At 36.8% G+C, this 20,374-nt stretch overlaps 1 protein-coding gene across 1 annotated transcript in view; it reads left to right on the top strand.

The window, feature by feature from the left end:
- Nucleotides 1-11,434, top strand: part of LOC130027419 (serum paraoxonase/arylesterase 2) — a 33,472-nt gene extending 22,038 nt beyond the window's left edge. The window contains exons 4-9 of the mRNA XM_056118184.1: nt 1,531-1,696; nt 2,218-2,344; nt 4,389-4,589; nt 9,231-9,312; nt 10,043-10,171; nt 10,806-11,434. Of these exons, the coding sequence (XP_055974159.1) occupies nt 1,531-1,696; nt 2,218-2,344; nt 4,389-4,589; nt 9,231-9,312; nt 10,043-10,171; nt 10,806-10,964 (864 nt within the window). The 3' untranslated portion in view covers nt 10,965-11,434. The remainder of the gene's footprint in view (nt 1-1,530; nt 1,697-2,217; nt 2,345-4,388; nt 4,590-9,230; nt 9,313-10,042; nt 10,172-10,805) is intronic.
- Nucleotides 11,435-20,374: the final 8,940 nt, after the last annotated feature.

Raw genomic sequence — 20,374 nt, 5'->3', positions numbered from 1 at the left:
ATTTTATATTTGCATATTTTAATGCAATTTTAAAAAATCTAAAGAGGGAAAAATAGGTGTAAATGATAAGGTTGTGGTAAAAAACCACAAATAGTTGTCACAGTCACTGGTGGAGAGCCCAGTGCATTGAAACCATGTTATATTTATGGCACATTAATAAAAAAAAATAGATTATCAACTCTTGTGAGAGCACTGCCACGTAACAATAGGATAATTGCAATTTTCTAGCCTTAAAATTATGTAATTTTAGTTAGATTATTTTTTAATCGGAGAGAATTTCTTTTAGGTCCAATTTTGTGCAGCAAGTGAGACTTAGTTTTTACTGTGTGCATAAATTTGAATAAAATAAGAATTTCAAAGAATATTAAAAGATCTAGATTATTTGTGAGTGCTAAAAATAATCAAAACTCTACACTCATACCCAATTTAAAATTTCAAGAAAACCAAAATAAGTAAATAAAAGTAACCTCCTAGAAACCTACAGCAAATACCATTCTTAGTGGGGAAACATTAACTGCCTTTTCATTAATATTTAGAAAAGGAAGAAAATGCCTAGCAACACTAAAACTGTAAATAAATGACTATGTTACTAATAGCCAAAACAAATAAAAATAAATTATGTAAAGACAAAGCTTTCATAATTTTCTGACAGATTTGTAATTATCCATTTTAAAACAATAAAAGAGATCCAGCATATAGACTATTAGAAATAATAGTCTAGTGAAAGGGTGGGATTGAAAATGAGCAAACCCTGTGACATTTTTCCAGGAGAAATATAAAAAAAGCCAAATATAAAACATGATAAGGAGTAGCTTTATTTCCAAAATATTTAAACGGAAATTGTTAAAATACTACTTGTAATGCTAAAGGAATGAGATACGGGGTGGGGTGTGGGAGATGTTCCATGTATGTTGCCATATAAATAAATGTGTAAATTTTGTATAAATAAACCTGTAGCACTTTGAAAGGCCAACTGTTGGCATAGTGATACATGAATCCCCAATAGAACAATGTGTGATCAGGGATCTAGTGCATGATAAATTGGATGTTTTGAATGAGTGGGATATTGACAGATTATATAGCAGACACTGATGCAGACCCAGGATCTAGCTATCATGGAGAAGAGTTTGCATCCTCATCATTCCCCAGGTAATGTCAACAAGATTTGCTGATAGATTGGGGAGAGGATATGAGACAAGGAGTGCCTTAACTGACATTCACCAGGTTAGTGAATATACCAACTCTATTGCTTTTTGGCAGCAAAGTACAGGCTGGGAGTTTGAGAGTTAGCAGTCTCTATTTAAATCAACACTCTCCATATCCTCTGAAAAGAATGACTCCCCAATCTTCTTCATCAGCTCAGAAAAATCAGATGTTGTTCACCTTTAGCTCTCTGGCTCCAAATTATTACATATTTCTATTCTCCCCTGTTTGGGTTATGGTTTATAACTTATAGTTCCCACTTTGATTCTTAAAAGTATTTAAACCTGTATGCAATGTTTTTTTTCTCTCTCTCTCTCTCTGGAAAAGGGTCTAAGATGTCCAGGACTCCACAGCTTTGCACCAGATAAGCCTGGAGGAATACTGATGATGGATCTAAAAGAAGAAAACCCAAGGGCACTGGAATTAAGAATCAGCCGTGGGTTTAATTTAGCTTCATTTAATCCTCATGGAATCAGCACTTTCATAGACAGTGGTAAGAGCCAAGTAGCAACCACCATTTAAGAAATTTATAGTGGTTTACAAATGACTATGCGATCTAGAATTAGATCACATGAGTAATAAGTGAAAATAACCCATGAATTCATTCTGGATTCTTCATGCAAATAAGATGATCATTTATTTCTTCAGCTAACAGTAAATTATGCTACATTTGAAAATTTCTTAAAGAGTTAAGACCTGAATATTAGATTTCATAAGCTTTTAATCTACCTCTGATTATTATGTTTAAAAAGCTGTCTTTATGGGTCAGACTATAAACAAATAATACACGAACTTTGTATATGGAGTAGGAAACACTCTTAAAGGTCAGGGGACCAGTGATCAGAAATAACATCAGACAGTGATGGGCAAGATGGGAAGAAGAATGATCAACCAGGTCAACTAACAGCTTATACATGCAACCTTTCCTTGCTGGTGGTATTTAAATGTCAGTATCTGCTGAGAGGTTCTGTGGGTATGTTTTGTTAAATTAACTCTGTTCTTTCCATCCTTTAGATGAGACAGTTTATCTCTTTGTTGTTAACCACCCAGAATTTAAGAATACAGTGGAAATTTTTAAATTTGAAGAAGAAGAAAATTATCTTGTGCATCTAAAAACAATCAGACATGAGCTTCTTCCCAGGTACTTCATTTGTTCATTCTCCCACGTATCTCTAGTGTATTAGTTATCTCATGGTGATCCTTTTATCTTTTCTAAGATCTTAAATATAGACATATGACATGTGAGCGTGGGTACATGTGAGTGTATATGTGTGTGGGGGGTGGAGTGGGGGGGAGTTGTAGCTTTCTTCCAGAGCAGGAAGAAGTGACATCACTCATTATAATCATTGTTCTATGTGGACTCCCTTAAAAAATGGTGAAACACTGAGCTACAGAGTAGATGGTCTTCAGAGACATTTTATTTTATTAATTTTTATTTTTAAATTTAATTTAATTTTTATAAAGTTGTTCACAATATTTAATTGCACTTAATATTTGAACACCAACCCCACCTCCATTACACCTTCCCACCACTATATTTTGAATGTTTCTATCCCGAACCCCAACCCCTGCCCCAAAGCAGAAATGAAATAATTTATTTTGTATTGTTTGTTATGGATAAACCGCTGAAAATGCTCCAAAAAACTTTCCTTAGGGGAGAGTATGTGAAGATTATTGTATTTCACCCAGGGGTCATTAAGCCCTTCTATAAGAGATTACTAATATGTTGTTAAATTAAACCCCATCTGACATGATCTGCTATTCTTGGAATGTGAGTGGTGTGAGGTATGAGATATCAGAGTAGCCGCTTGGTCCAGGATTTCAGCGCAAAGGGTGGGGGGGTGTCCTTTGGGGCAGGGAGGGACCTCACCTGCCACACTCTGAGGTGCCCTGAATGAAACAGCATGCTGAGAGGTCTGGCGGCATGGCTATGGCATGTATCGTTTTATGCTCCTTCAGAGACATTTTAAAAGCAGAAAAAAATGTGAGCATTGTTGCAGCTGTCACCCTCCATCTCCAATACCTGAATTTTAAGACTTGCCCTGTCAAGAAAGAGTAGCCTAATTTATGGTGTTTGTATGTTTTGTGTGGGACCTAATACATGGTGCTTTCACAGATTAATGCTAATTGCAGACTGATACCTGTACTGAATTTGATGAAGTTAAATAGGAATTTATTTAAAACTCATTGGTCATCATTACTTCAAGAACATATAGTTGGTTGATAAACTGTCTAAACGAGGATAATGTTCACCTCACCAGCTCAGCTTGTTTTTAGTTTATGCTTCATTTAAGTTTGAACTTGATGAACATTTTTAATTTCTACTTCCCTATATAGAGTTTAAGCATGTAACTTCTAGTCAGTATTCAAACATGTCACATCATAATAAATGAGCGTAAGTACGATCCAAGCAGCAGCTTCTGTATTATGGAGCTCTTAGAGAAGGAAGAGACGCACTTTCCCTGTAGCCCTGTTTCCCATTTAATAAAGGAAAAAGCAACTCTTTCAGAAATTTTTGCATAGTGTAATTGGAATTTAAATTTAATAATATCCTTGGACTACTGGTTTTAAAGATGTAATTGTTTTTAGCATATAAATCTCTCACCTGAAGCATTGTACTATGGCAGTTTCATCATCCATCTCTCTGCAAGTGTTTATTGAGTGCCTTTTCATTCTCGGCAGGTCGGCTTTGTGAGTCAGGTAGAAATTGAACAGTCAACCTTAGTTTGACTAATAACTAAGAAAAGGAACTCAGGAAAATCCAGCATCTGAGTAAATGGAAGCTAGGTAAATGTTATTGACAGCTTAAACCAGCTCATCAGGCAGCGAGGCCTTTTTCCAGATCTGCCCTATGGACAAGCCATGTTCTTGTGTGTTATTAAACCTTGCATTCTTTGCTGTCAGTAAACATATCATGTTGGCATTCAATTATTTTTTCTTTTGTGATAATCCTGCCATAATTGTTAAATGAACTTCTTCAAATTACCTGATACCAAAACAAAGTTGTTTTCTGGCAAATAGTGTTACAGTAGGTTTGCCTGTGACTATAACCATGCTACATTAGCTGGGCTTTTCCTGAGAAATCTCTCAGAGAAAAATTAAAGCGCATCTTGTGCAAACCTTGATCTTTAATATGAAAACTAACTTCTTTTTATTTTCTCTCATATGTAATTTTTCTCTTTCAGTGTGAATGATATCATAGCTGTGGGACCATCCCATTTCTATGCCACCAATGACCACTATTTCTCTGATACTTTCTTAAAGTATTTGGAGACATACTTGAATTTACATTGGACAAATGTCGTCTACTACAGTCCAAATGAAGTTAAAGTGGTAGCCGAAGGATTTGATTCAGCAAATGGAATCAATATTTCACCTGATAAAAAGTATGAGCCTTTATGAAAGTACCTTAGTTGTGTTGGGTCAGATTCTTCACATTCTTTTTTTTCATTGTGAAAATAGCTTAATGTTTTTAATCTTAAACTTCATATATGTTATATATAAATGATGGTGAAACGTGACATGCATATGATTATGTATTATAATATATTGTTTATAATGTAATACATATGTGATATACTTGTATAAGATATACAAGTATACTACATATATCTTATACTCTATACAAAAGCAGATTTTTATATATTTAAGCACAGAGTCTCATTTTATAAATGTAAATTTTTTTTTAGTTTTTAAGTTACATCCAACATTGTTCAGGGTTTACTCCTGGCTTAGTGCTCAGAGAGCACTACCTGGAGTTGTGGCATATATATGTGCGTAAGTGGTGCCAGGAAGCCAGGCATGGGAACCCAGGTCAGCTGCATGCAGCACTACTCCCTCTTTGGCTGCTAAATATAATTTCAAAAACTATGTTAAAGAAACAGGTTTTTCTTTTCAAAAATATGCATCATTGTCTATGTCCTGCATATTATTTCCTTTGAAGAATGATTCAAAATTAATTTAATCACTTCTCTCCTAATGGATGTGTATTATTTTTTTTCTTGTAGAAAGGACAATGTTAATTGTCGATTTAGCACTGAATTGTATTCAGGTTTTCTTGATTTTGGGCCACCCCTGCAATGCTTGGGACTGCTCCTGACCTCATGCTTGGAGATTATTTCTGTTATGCTTTGGGGAGGGATATTGTAGTTTTGGAATAAAATCTGGGTCTCCTGAAAGCAAGGCATGTGCTCCATTAGCCATTTTTACTCAGGAATTTTGTTTGTTTATGTGTCATACCTGGTAATGCTTAGGGCTTACTCCTGGTGGGGCTTGGGAACTATATATTGAGATAGAAGCTGACTTGGCAAAAGCCCTGCCTACTCTACTCTCTGGCCAGATTCAGATACTTGATAAGTACAAACTCCCTAAAGGCTCCTTATAGCATCATCCCATCAAACTTAATTCTTTCAGTTTTACAGTCACATAGACTTGGTTAAAATGCCTCTCCTTTATGCACAATCCTGCACCTGTTTCTGTAAAACAAACTCCTCAAAATTGGATTGTTTGCTCAGAGTGATCCCTTTAAATGAAAACTTTAATTGATATTATAAAATTGCCCTCCAAAATTATCTCTATATATTTATGTGTATAACCATAATATGTCTACATCTTAGAACACTGATAGCACACTATAAAAACAATATGCTTTATAAATTTAGCTTTCCTTGACAGCAGAATTTATTTATTTTCTTGATACAATTTCTTCTAAGATTTATTAAGGTATTTTTTTAATCTCCCAGGTTTGTTTATTTATTTATTTTTTATTTTTATTAGTGAGACATCTTGAGGTACAGTTGTAGACTTACAAATTTTTGTGCTTGGGTTTTAATTATACAATGATCAAATACCCATCCCTCCACCAGTGACCATTTCCCACCACCTGGGATCCCAGTATCCCTCCCATCCCCTATCCCCCACCATCCCACCTTGCCTCTGTGGCAGGGCATTCCCTTTTGTTCTCTCTCTTCTTTTGGGTGTTGTGGTTTGCAAAAGAGGCATTGAGTGGCATTCATGTTTGGTCTATAGTCTACTTTCAGCATGCTTCTCCCAGCCTGGGAGGATCCTCGCAGCACCCTTTATTTGGTGCTCCCTTCTCTATCTGAGCTCCCTTTTCCAGCACGCTTTATTTGGTGCTCCCTTCTCTATCTGAGCTCCCTTTTCCCCTAGCATGTGTGTCTGGCCTCCAAGCCATGGAGTAAAATTCCTGGTACTAATATCGACCATTCTTGGGTGTTAGTCTCCTATTTTGTTACTTTATGTTCCTATTAAGGTATTTTTTAAGGAAAAACCTTTCCAAGGGAACTTGATAGCTTCGTGGCTAAATCTTGGTCATACAGACCTGGCTTCAGTTGCCCCTCTGTAAGCTCCTGCACATACTGTTGATTACAGAAAAAGGAATGTTGACTTGTGAAACTTACTTATCAGTTATAAATGGTCCAGTCCAATTTATCAGCCAAATTTGCTTTTCTCAACTCTCCTCTTTTGTTGTTGTTTTTGGATCACACCTGGCTATGTTCAGGGGTTACTCCTCACTTTGTGCTCAGAGATCAGTCTTGGCAGGCTCTGGGGATTATATGTGGTGCCAGGGATCTAACCTGGATTAGCCATGAGCAAGGCAACACCTTACCCACTATACTATCTCTCTAGCCCCTCAACTCTTCTCTTTTTTATTCCAAACACCCTAGCTAAAAATGAATAATAAATAAATAATTTGACTTGAATACTTTCACCGTTTGTCTCCAACTTGTGATCAAGTCTTGTTGGTTCTCCCTGCACCTCCTTCCTCACTCTTACATCCTCCTCTTTCCTTTAGATGATTTGAGTCCTCAAGCTCTCTGACTAAAAAATTCAGCTTTCTTACAACTTGTTTTCAGTCCACTCTCTTCTCACTTTTGTCTTTCTGCTTTTCACTATATGTTTTGGGCCTCCATTAAGGAGCTCTATTTGCATCTTAGGATCCTCATGCTGAGCAGCGCCAGGTTGCAAAGCAAGTGTTCAGTGTGAATTGCAAGCGTTCGGTATGAATTGTCCAGTGGAACTGCCTGTAGGTTATCATGCCACTTCTTTATTGTGAAAATTCATTTGAGCCATTTGCTTATCAAGTCAAGGCAGTCTTTTTTAAAATTAATTAATTAATTAATTTTAATAGTGAGATATCATGAGGTACAGTTGCAGACTTACACATTTTTGTGCTTGGGTTTGAATTATACAATGATCAAATGCCCAACCCTCCACCAGTGCCCATTTCCCACCACCACGGATCCCAATATCCCTCCCACCCCCCATCCCCCCCATCTCACCCTGCCTCTGTGGCAGGGCATTCCCTTTTGTTCTCTCTCTCTTACTGGGTGTTGTGGTTTGCAAAAGAGGCAATGGGTGACAATCATGTATAGTCTATAGTCTACTTTCCGCATGCTTCTCCCATCCTGTGAGGATCCTCCCAACACCTTTATTTGGTGTTCCCCTCTTTATCTGAGCTCCCTTTTCCCTTATGCGTGGTTGGCCTCCAAGCCATGGAGTAAAATTCCTGGTACTAATCTCGGCCATTCTTGGGTGTTAGTCTCCTATTTTGTTACTTTATGTTCCCCAGATGAATACAGTCTTTCTATGTCTAACCCTCTCTTTCTGAGTCATTTTGCTTAACATGATACTTTCCATGTAGTACCACTTGTATGTAAATTTCCTGAGTTGTCTTTTCTAACAGCTACATAGTACTCCATTGTGTAAATGTACCAAAGTTTCTTTAACCAGTCATCTGTTCTCGGGCACTCAGGTTTTCTCCAGATTCTGGCTATTGTAAAGAGTGCTGCAATGAACAAACAATTGCAGATGTCACTTCGACTATACTTTTTTGAAATCAAGGCAGTCTTGAGTGGGGCTTTAATATTTAATAGTCTGGCTCCAATCTTATTCTCTTTTGTTGCTATGCTTTAAAATTGTTTCTCAATCAGGGTTCCTATGAACTTCTGTGGGCCTTCGGGATATTCCAAGGGGACCAAGGGTGAAAAATCACAATAATTGGGGTATGAGAGTATGGGGCAACCAGAGTGATGAAGGGTAACAAGTTTGGAAGGTGGCCACAACTGGAAAATGATTAAGAAATGCTTTTTTAGGGTAAAAACTCATTATTTAGTAATCATTTAGCAATCAGAATTTTTCATTCTGACCTCAGTGCCTTTCCTCACATGTTTTGTTTTGCCTCGGAACTTCTCTGTTGTCCTATCCTTAATCCAGTCTCTACTTTATGCACCACAGATACCCGTCCTTTATGAGCCCTTTTGTGTTCTCAGAAGTTGAATGTCTTTTCAGTCTCTTGAACTAAAATACTTTTCATGTTTCTAATCATGTTGTATTAGGTGATTAATATATACAAACCAATTTGATCATTTTAGCACATTATACTTTTCAGGAGAAAAACTGTATATCTACCACAATAGACTTGACACTCGATAAATGCTCAATAGAAAAGTTTCTGTCAGTCAATACAAAAATGGTAAAATTACCATAGGTAGCAGTTAATTCATCTCCTTTGATGAATACAGATTGTTCTGATTATACATATTCAGATATATAAATATATTTTATCTTAAATTTTTAATACATTCTATTTTGTTAAGTATTAAATGAACATTAATATTTAAACATTTTTGTCTGTCTCGTGTATTTTTATGAGACGGTACCTAGAAATACCAAATCATGTTGTGTACCATAAAATTATTTTCCTGGGGTCAATCTTTGACTTTATTGTCCTTTGAGTGCCTAGTATAACAGTTATATTAAGTATTTTCTCTATATTATTTTCTTTACAAAAGTTTTGAAAATTTTAAGATTTGTGTTTGCTGTAGCAACATTACGTTGATTTTAAAAGCTTACATTTTAAATAAAATTTGACCTTTCCCAGGCATTCCTTAAGGACCCTTTATTGATTAGCTACTTGGCAGGTTATTAAGGCTTATTCATCCACATTGTATTAATAAAGTCTTACATTGAAATGAAGCTCTAACTAGGGTGTCCTTTCTGCAAAGGTACATCTATGTTGCTGATATCCTCGCTCATGAAATTCACGTTTTGGAAAAACACCCTAATATGAATTTAACTCAATTGAAGGTAAAAAATTTTGATTCATTTATAATGTAGACATTAGTCTATTATATTTGAAATTATATGTATGCATATATGATATAGTATGACAAAAGCTCACTTAGAACAGAATATGGATGCCAGTGTTTCTATTCTGGGCTTTTGAAAATATAACTAGTCACTCCTATTCCCAGCAATCACCAGAACTGTCCAAGATAACCTGCACTGTGGGTTGAGATATTTGCATCAGATTGAGTTCATTGCATAAAGTACTGATGGCACCTGATGAATTCCAATAAGAATTTTCACAATTGAAAAGACTGATAAATGAATTCTGAAATGAAGATTTATGCATGTTGTCAGCTCTTTAAATAATAGATGAAGGTAGAAATTGGGTTCCACATCATTATTATTTTCTTCCTGCTTGAAATCACATATTTTAGATTGATTGAGAATTTCCTATTTTGCTTTGAATGAGTTCCATGAGTTAACTGATCATTGTGAATCTTTTAAGGGAAACGAAGTTCATTTTTCAGAGAGATTGATTGTCACCCCAACTTTCTTAATTTCAGGGAAGATGAAAAGTGGCTTTAAAGCAGATTATTAGATTTATTTTGAGCAATATTGGTGTTAAAGGAGTGGAAGCAGAGAGATGTGTGTAATTCCCTCCATGTGAACAGAGCCAGGAATGGTTAGCCCTAGATAATTTAATCTAGTTTCACATGTTTTTTAGTATTGACATTTTTTCATTTGGAAGGTACTCAAGTTGGATACACTGGTGGATAATTTATCTATCGATCCTTCCTCGGGAGACATCTTGGTAGGCTGTCATCCTAATGGCCAGAAGCTCTTCATCTATGATCCAAATAATCCTCCCTCATCAGAGGTTTTTATATTTTTTGTTCTTTCAACCTAATAACTCAAGTTCTTTTAAACTAATATATAATAAACTATTGTAGTGATGATTTGTCTAATCTTTTAAAACTGGTAACACAGCCAACTTATGCCGTGATTTTTGTAATTGCTTTAAGCCAATAATTGGTAGAATTTCACATTGTTCAAATACTTGTAGAAAGGTAATCTTTTGTGCTATTAAATTATGGCAGAAACTAGTCAAAGGGAAATTGTATATATATATAAAGACATGTGCCCTCCTGGTGTGACATACTAGCAATTTTTAAAGTACCTGGCTTATTGTCAGCTCACCACATGACATGACTTTAATTCATGCTAACAAAGTACGAAAGTAGGCACACTAGTGTAGAGGTATTTCTATTAATGCTCAATTACTATAATAACAGTAAATCCTGTGTTGGCATGCAATAAGTAGATGGCTTAAGAAAGTACTTTCTTTGCAGATTTTAAAATGTACTTTAATTTAAACATTAAAAAGATTGGTAACTGTTATTTTCAACAGCATGTCCTCTTAATCATTGTGTTGTGGAAGGCGGGGATTATTGGTGATTGAGTAACATGGTATTTGGGGAGCGCTGTATTAATCCTTTGAATCTCCTGAATAGGTTCTTCGCATCCAGAATATTCTATCTGAGAAGCCTACAGTGACTACAGTTTATGTCAACAACGGATCTATTCTCCAAGGAAGTTCTGTGGCCTCAGTATTTGATAGGAAACTGCTCATTGGCACTTTATACCACAGAGCTCTATACTGTAAACTCTAAAATTATAATTTTGATACGCAAGTGTGTTAACTAATCTTAACAATTAATTTTCTGTAAAACTTCTAATTCTGATGAAAGGTAATGAACAAATTGGTCTAAAAATGTGTGACATGCACAGTGGATTTTATTTCATTAAGGAAAAGCTCCTTTGGTTTTTTTTTTTTAGTTTTAACATAAAAGAAAAATAACATTAAAAAAAAATGCTATGTAAGGGAGAGAGAAGACAGCTGCTCTGACTAAAGTGAATATACTTTGCACAAAATAAACCTCATCTCAGTCTTCCGACTGCCAGAACCTGAGTTACACTGAAAGAGGGGTTGTTGTATTTCTTTAAAATGTGAGTACCCTCAGTTTCATTGGTTAACCACTGTGACTGTCAGAACTACTGATATATAACATGCTTCAATGTTTTGTATTAAGACCTTTGTTAATATTAAAATGTTGGAGTTATATTAAAGATTAAAAGTAAAGTTTTGTCTGGCTCATATTTTCAACGAACGACCACAGGAGGATTGGGAAAGTAACCATCTCGCTGTGGAATTTCCTTGGGTGAGGGAAACATGGCCATGTTAATTGTTCTCAGTGAATTCTGAATATAAACAGAGCTCTTTATTTGGAAAATATACATAAACTGAAGACTCAATATGACAACTGGGATCTCCAACTCTGAGTTAGCATGATGCATTCTGTCTGTTCTCTTTCCTAACAGAAGCCAACTTTTCATAAAAAATGTGGCAGCTGGGAGGTCTTGCCACTTCCTCAGTGAACACAACTCTGAACTGAAATCTGGAGAGATGAACTCAGGACCAGAACTGACTTCATGTTCAGTTAGGCTAATCCTAACACTCCTAGGATCAGGGCCATTGGTGCCTACTAACGTGTGAGAGTTCTTTCTGTACACTGCAACTCCTGTAAAATTAATCTCAAGCTGCGCATGTTTCTTTTTATTTAACTTGCCAAGAATGCTTTACATCATTTATCATACTTTTCCCGATCTTCATTACTATCATCAAAGCATTTGCCAGTTACTTACATGTCAGACAGTGCACTAAAAATGGTACATTCATTATCATTTATACCTAATTACAACCCACGGGGAGTAGATATTGATATTATATCACTGTTAACATTTTCACTGATTTTCCGGGTCACACAATTAGTTAGGGGTTGGCTCTCAATCTATTTCTGATGCCAGAGACTGTCCAGTTACCCATTACATGTAGCCATTGTTGGGAATATAATGAGGGGCCTATTATGTATCTTTTTCTTTAATATACAGTTTCTGTGAGTTTTATTCAAATATCAGTTTGAGTTGTCAGATGAATAATTTAGTGACTTTTAAATGTAAATTGCAGAAGTTTTATTAAACTTGTCCTCTATCCATTTATAAATACCAGTTACTAATATAGAACTATTTTATATTTAAACAACATTTTTTCTCTCATTTATGAACAGAAAAAATGATAAATCACAAATGAATAAAGCAAGATTCATTTTTGTATACTGGGGATCCCCAGCCAGGAAGCATATGTTCTAGATATTAGATTATAACAATTATTTTCTAAAAGATACACTCATAAAATGTGTCAGACCACATTTGGCATAATATAAACTTGTTTTCTATCATATTTCTTAGAGATTTTATTTGAATAAAAATAAAAGTATGTATTTTAGACATAAAAGATTATTAAATTTGAGTTTTGAATTCTATAAACCAACTACGTGGGATTTTATTTAATCATAAGTATATTATAAATATTCATTTAAGGAGCTCCTTCTGTGACCATATAGAGTTTAATAATTTGGTTATTAGGAGGTCAAGTAAAAAAGGCAGATACTGCAATTGGGATATATCACATCTAATTGGATCTAGATATAAGGGCATATGCACACACATGTGCACTTGCGCTTACACTGATGTATTAATTTTTTTTAATTTGAGGTCCTATTCAGTGATGATAAATATCCATTTGGCTCTATACAAAACCCAATCTTGTTAATAATAATTGAATATAAACATAAATACTTAAGGGCAAGGAATACATGAAGAAAGGAAAATTTAAATAAAGATAAATATAATCTATAATACAATGTTGTTGTATTTGTGTATTGATCGTTTGATTAATGTCTGTCACATAAATTTTATAGACTTTGATTTTAATCCTCTTAGATTACCTAGATGAATATCTACTTGGGAAAGTAATGAATTAATAGTTGCCTCCACTGTTACCATTCAGGATATTTTTTAGGGGTTTATATACTTGCCGCTCGTCATCTTATCTCTTTCTTACTTTGGACAACCTGGCAGGCTACCAAATGTAACCTGCCCACACGGCAGAGTCTGGCAAACTCCCCGTGGCGTACCCAATATGCCAATACCTGTAACAATGATGGGTCTCATTATCCTAACCCTGAAAGTGTCTTGAATATGGCACTTTAAAATCTCAGGGCTACGACGACGGAGACTTTACTGGTGCCTGCTCGAGGCAATCGATGAACAACAGGATGATCATGATCATGATGTACTTGCTTATAGTCTATTTTCTTTCTTTCTTTCTTTTTTTTTTTTACATGCCATCAACGGCCAAGATCCAGAGACTACAAACCAAGCTCCCGGAAGCACACTGCTGCCAGTTGTTTAGTTGAACCTCTTGTCCAGTTCTCACTCTCAGAGAACCCAGCAGGCTACCAAGACTATCCTGCCCGCATGGCAGAGTCTGGCAAGCTCCCCGTGGCGTATTCGATATGCCAAAACCTAATAACATTGATGGGTCTCATTCCCCTGTCCCTGAAAGAGCCTCCTATGTGGCACATGCTAAAATCTCAGGGCTAGGAAGAATGGAGACATTACTGGTGCCTGCTCAAGGAAATGGATGAACAACGGGATGATAGTGATACAGTGTTTTCTTGGGGGGAGGGGGCAGGGTGACACCTGGTGTGTCAAGGGTTACTCCTGGCTCTGCACTTAGGAATTACTTCTGGTGGTGTTCTGGGGATCATAAAGGATGCTGGGGATCGAACCCAGTAAGCTGTATGCAAGGCAAACACCCTTCCCTCTATAATATTGCTTTTGCCTTGCTAACTTCATTTTTACAAAAGAATTTCTGGGTATTAAAGGAGAGTTGAGATGATCCCAGTAGCTTTCTCTTAATATTCTATTCTCAGTTTGAAAATTTTTTTATTTCATAAAGGAGAAAGTTTATGACAAGAAAAGCTTACTCAAATTTTTACAATCGCAAAGAAAATAACTTTCAATTCACTTAATTTTTTTTTAACATACAGAAGAGGTTGCTGGTAGCCATCTATGAATGAGGCATTAGGATGCAAAAGCGTTGCACCTAAGTGAACCAGAAACACTACGTTCCAGTGGGAAATTGAGCAAATGAGAAGACAGGTCATAGGAAGATATTTAAATGGGTAGATAGCTATAATGATTAGAAGAAACTGAATAAAAAATGTGTTACAATTTTCAGTTTTGAAAAGTTTAAACCTAAAGAAAAATACATTTTTGCATGGCAAAAGAAATGTGGACTAAAATTAAAAGGCACCCTGGTAAATTGGAGAAAATATTCGTACACAATTCAGATATCGAAGATATATAAAGCACTCGTAAAAATCAACAAAATATGATACCCCTCAATAAATTCAGAGAAGAAATTAACAGGTACTACCCTAAAGAAGACCACTGGGCATATGAAAAAGTGCTCATCATCACTTCCTATCAGGGAAATACAGATCAAAATGACAATGAGATATCCTTTCACACCAGTGAAAACATCATATATCCAAGTAACTGGAAGCAACCTGTGTTGGTGATGATATGGTAAAAATTAAAAAAGAAACTTGCTCACTGCTCATAGGAATGTTGTCTAGTCCCCCAAGAAACAAAAATGTTCATTCTAAACACCTTTATTCACTACAGTTAGTATAGTAGCTAGGATATGGAATCAACCTGAATATCCTAACAATAGTGAATAATGAAGATATGAGATACACACACACACACACACACACACACACATACACACACAATGGAACAATGGAATAGTACCATTGAGCCACAAGGGACAATGAGATTATGCAATTTGCTGCAACTTGGCTTTAACTAGAGGATAAAATGTTAACTGAAGTCAATCAGAGGAAGTATAAAATCTAAGTGTCCTCAGTTTTTTGAGGTACTAGGAATGAATGATAAGAGAATGAAAGATAGCAAAGGTGGGTGAATCTTGGCTTTACATAATAGCAATGAAAAGATAAGGAGAACAAGAAATGGATGGGGAAGAAAAGATGGCCTGGAGGTAACAGGGTCAAGAGTTAGAGGCCTTGTACAAATCAGTAATGTACACGTGAAGTATCAATATATCTAAACCACTGGAGCCAGTATCACAGAAGCATGGGGGGCTAAAATACAATAACTAAACTTAAAAATATGCCCATTAAGAAAGCCAAAAGGGAGGGGGCAAGTTGGCGGAAACTAGGGTACATTGGTAGAGGGAATCTAAAATTTGTGGTGGCTTTGGAATTGGAATATTATATGCCTGAAATTCTATTACTGACAGCATTATAAATCACCGTGCCTAAATTTAAGAAAAAAAACTTTTCTTTTTAAGAAAAATGTAGTTTAGTGACTATCCATATCCTTCATCAATCTGATATTACTATTTGGAAATTAACTTTATCTTTCCTTGTATAGATGTCTTATTTTTCAATATCATTTGAAAGCAAATTGGGGACATCTAAAAATTTTAGCTGTGTATATTTCACCTACAGAAGGCTATTCAGGTCTCCCAAAGAGGAATCGAAAGAGCTATGCTTGGAATATCATGCTTCACTCAATGAGAGAAAGAATCCAGAGTTCCGACCTCCATCGACGATCGAGAATTGGAGGTGCTGTCTCCTTTGCCAAGGTGTTGAAAATCAGATGGGCTGGACACAAAATGTGATTTGGAGATGACCGTTGGACTAGAGCCATTACTGACTGGATTCCATGGGACATCAAAAGATCACATGGCCGCTTACGTACGAAATGGTCAGACTTATTCGTCAAGACCCTGAACGACCGGTTTGAGGCTCTTTGTGTTCCTGGAGCACGCAGATGCTATTGAGCTACACTAGCACACGATGGGGACTAATGGAGACATTACTGGTGCCCGTTCAAGCAACTCGATGAGTAACGAGATGTCAAGTGATCAAGTAATATTTTACGTTACATACCATCTAAGAGCATTAGTGGTTCTCTTATCATGCCATCAAACGTGATCAAACTCCAAATTTGTATTATCTCCAATGAAATCCTATTCAGCTCCAATAAAACTCCATTTCATTGTCACCAAAGTAACTCCACTGTCTTTAAGAATATTTTCCCCCTTCTGCCCCGCCCTCTATTCAATCAAATTCACAATTCATATATTTTCACTTCCTATTAGTCTGAAATAGTTGTGTTCTTTTGTTTGATATTCATTGCACTTGTCCCCAGTGTTGATAAGATGATTCTTGCAATGTCTTCATTTTGGATTTGTTTCATTTCTTTCTGCAGTCCTTAATTCTGTATAGCTGTTTACACACTCAGTTTCTTCTCTTCATGTGGATGTCCATATTAATGTCCTCTCTTAAGAGAGGACATTCCAATTTCCAAGGTACAATGGACTTGGCCAATATCAAGCTCTTGATGGGCAAGCTAACATATACAGAGCCATACCTTCTTTGTCCAGCTCGCAAACCCCAAGAGAGGGGATTATGTTCCTCTTCCATAATGATTTCCTAGCTAAAGCTGGGCAACCACGGACAACCCCAATGTCTAAGTATCAATTCAAACTAATACATTAAACTCTTTCTTCCCTGTTTTGCCTTTTCCTATGAAACTCCAAATAAAAGCATGCACGTAAACCTCCCTTCCTGTTTGCTGCTTCCTGACCACCTGCTACCTTTCCCCTGTGTTCCTGATTGATGTGCTCTCACCCCTTCTGTGTCTAAGACTTGTGACGATAATCAATGTGTCTTATTATTATTATATTATTATCATTATTATTATTTGTATTTCTGGGCTACACTCAGCAATATTCAGGGATTACATCTGGCTTTGCACTCAGGAATTACTCTTGGTAGTGCTTGTGAGACCATATGGGATGCCAGGGATTGAACCTGGATTGGCTGCATGCAGAGCAAATGCCCTAACTTCTGTACTATTGTTTTGGCCCCTGTGCTTTATTCTTAACTTTTCTGTGTCTTCTCATAATCTCATACGTCATTTCATTTTCATCAAGTATCCTTTTCCTTAAAATATCTCTTAAATATTTAACTATAAGGATAGCACTGTAGCACTTCCTCCCATTGTTCATCAATTTGCTCGAATGGGCACCAGTAACGTCTCCATTGTGAGACTTGTTACTGTTTTTGGCATATGGAATACGCCACAGGGAGCTTGCCAGGCTCTGCCGTGCGGGCAGGATACTCTCGGTAGCTTGCTGGACTCTCCGAGAGTGATGGAGGAATCGAACCTAGCTCAGCCGCATACAAGACAAACGCCCTAACCGCTGTGCTATGGCTCCTATTTTCCCCTTTAGTTAACAAAGGTCACAGACTATCTACACAGTTCTGCACATTCCTTTTTTCAGGTACAAGTAATATTGGACATGTATTCCTAGCATTATAAAGTAAATTTTGTTAATTTTTTTACAGCTGCTAGAATTCCCTAATCTATATAATCAACTTAACTGTATACTGTTATGAACAATGTTGCAAGTAATTATGTGCATAATTTATTTTGGATATATGCAGTTACATCTATAGAGTAGGGTTCTGAAAGTGAAGAAAAAGGATAAATTTTGTACCAAAAAGTCAATGCTTTTGAAAGTTTGACAAATATTTCCTAACTCACCATAGGAACTATAATAACATTTTACATTGTTTGAGAAATTTTCCCCCAGGGGGATTTGGAGACGTTACTGGGCCCGCTCGAGCTACTTTTTCTAATTATGTAAAAATGATATTCCAATAGTTTTATTTTAATTTTCATATTACAAATGATTTAAGCACATATTCAGATATTTGTATTTCTTACTGTGGGCTTTGTTTGGGCTAGAGAGATAGCACAGCGGGTAGGGAATTTGCCTTGCACGCGGCTGACCAGTGTTTGATTCCCCCACCCCTCTCGGAGAGCCCGGCAAGCTACCAAGAGTATCCCGCTCGCACTGCAAAGCCTGGCAAGCTACCCATGGTGTATTCAGTAAGCCAAAAACAGTAACAAGTCTCACAATGGAGACGTTACTGGTGCCCACCCGAGCAAATCAACGAACAACGGGAGGACAGTGCTACAGTGCTACCTGTGGGCTTTGTCTTCTTTTTTAATGTTGCTAATTTTCCTAATTTCTAGGAGTTTTATACAGATATAAAGAACGGAATCAACTCTCTAGTACATAACTGGCAGATTTTCATTAAATCTTCAGCTGTATAAGTCTCTGTTGTGTTTTAAAACACAGTCCAAATGGCAGCCCCAAATACTGCATTCAAGCCTACCAAATCTCATGGAATTCCCTTCCAAGTTCCAATGAAAACAGAATGAAATTCCCGCTCTGCTTGAATTCTTTTAAAATTAATCATATTAAAGGTAATTATCCCAGTAGCAACCCTAGATACTACAGTGCTGCAGTAGCACTGTTCTTCCCCATCTGGAGTAGAGAGAGGCAGTCGGTGGAGCCAGGTTGCCTGACTCTGCCACTCACAGCCCTAGAGCAATTTACACAATCTCTGTGCCAAGTTTTCTTTCCTTTTAAATTGGAATAATGCTGCCAATTATCTCAATGCTCTTAATTACCTCCCTGGTTATTCTTAGAATTAAAATAATTAAGACAGAGGAAGTTCTACATATAGTAACAGTAAATGCCCTGTGATATGCTTTATGACTCATAAATTCTGTGTTTAGACTACAACGATTATTCCAAATATCAGGCACTACCTTTCACTAAAAAATAAAGTCCCTAGGCCAGGTAAGCACTGTTTTGTCAACAAATACAAACTCAGTGAACTCAGTGGAGTACTGTTCCTTTCGCTTGGTAAATAAAAATATCAAAATGAAGTGCTACTTGGCTCTGATTAAATTCTTTAAGCCCCATGCATTTAAGTTTCTGTTTTGTCAACTTAGTCTGCATGAAGAGGGAAAGTGCACTCCTTGTCTGGTAGGAAACAAAGATCCAGAAGAGAAGGATCAAGGAATTTTTTATTATTCTACTCCCCCCCACCCCCGCAAAAATAATAAAGGTTCATTTCCCCACTCTCTTCAAATTCCTGTCTCCTATACTCTTTAGTTTTCTCTTTCTTTTTATACATTTTATCATTGATACGTAAAGGCTGGAGCAATAGCACAGGGGTAGGGCGTTTGCCTAGCGTGTAGCTGGCCTGACTGGGCCTGGTTCAATTACTTCGCCCCTCTCGGAAAGCCTGGCAAGCTACCGAGAGTATCGTGCCTGCATGGCAAAGCCTGGCAAGCTACCCGTGATGTCTTCAATATGCCAAACACAGTAACAACAAGTCTCACAATGGAGACATTACTGGGTCCACTCGAGCAAATTGATGCAAAACGGGAGGACAGTGTTACAGTGCTACATAAACTCAAAAATCCAATAAGTCAATACATTTAAGAGATATCCACCACATTGAGTATGCTGAGACAAAGTAAGTGCCTGACTCCAAACTTGGAGGGAAGAATTACTTAAAGTTTATCTCTTTGTTTATCTTTTTAGTTTTTTTTTGTTTGTTTGGAGGCTACACTGGTTGGGCTGAAGACACCTGACTCTGTTTAGGGGTCACTCCTGGCTGTGCTGGGGGAACCAGATATAGTGCGAGGGATAGAACTGGGTCCACCACGTGCAAGGCAAGCACATTACATACTGTACTATTTCTAGGTCTCAGTCTTTCTCTCTAAAAGAACTTGACTCATCTTTCTCTTCAGTGATCTATGTTTATCAAGTGTCTTTAAAGGAATGGAGATAGAATCCTCCAGCTTTTGATAGCTGTGTGTCCCACTGGAATGCATCCTTGCCACAGCTACCACTGGCTCTTAACCTGAGACTTTAAACTCACTGAGTGATGAACCTTGATTTTTTTTTTTTAAAGAAAGAGATTCACTTGAGTAAAGGTTTCCTGGTTTCCTTAAATCTAGTGCTTAGTGGGTAGTGCTAGAGACAAGGGAGTGCCAAGGGAGTCAGCGGAAAAAAGACAAATAACCAGATGATCCTGTTTACATGTGGCATGGGGGGCGGGGGAGCAAGCGAATAGACAGTATCTAGTAATAGAAAATTCCTTGAAATTTGATTACAGAACTGAGGTTACCAAGTGGTGGGCGGTGGAGCTTGTGGGAGTGGAGAGGGAGGGGCAGACTAGCAGTGACATCAGATCAGTGCGGGAGAGTCTCT

The sequence above is a fragment of the Sorex fumeus genome, unplaced genomic scaffold (assembly GCF_029834395.1).
Source record: "Sorex fumeus unplaced genomic scaffold, SorFum_2.1 ptg000037l, whole genome shotgun sequence".
Lineage (NCBI taxonomy): Eukaryota > Metazoa > Chordata > Mammalia > Eulipotyphla > Soricidae > Sorex > Sorex fumeus.
This window is presented reverse-complemented; position numbering and strand designations above follow the sequence as displayed.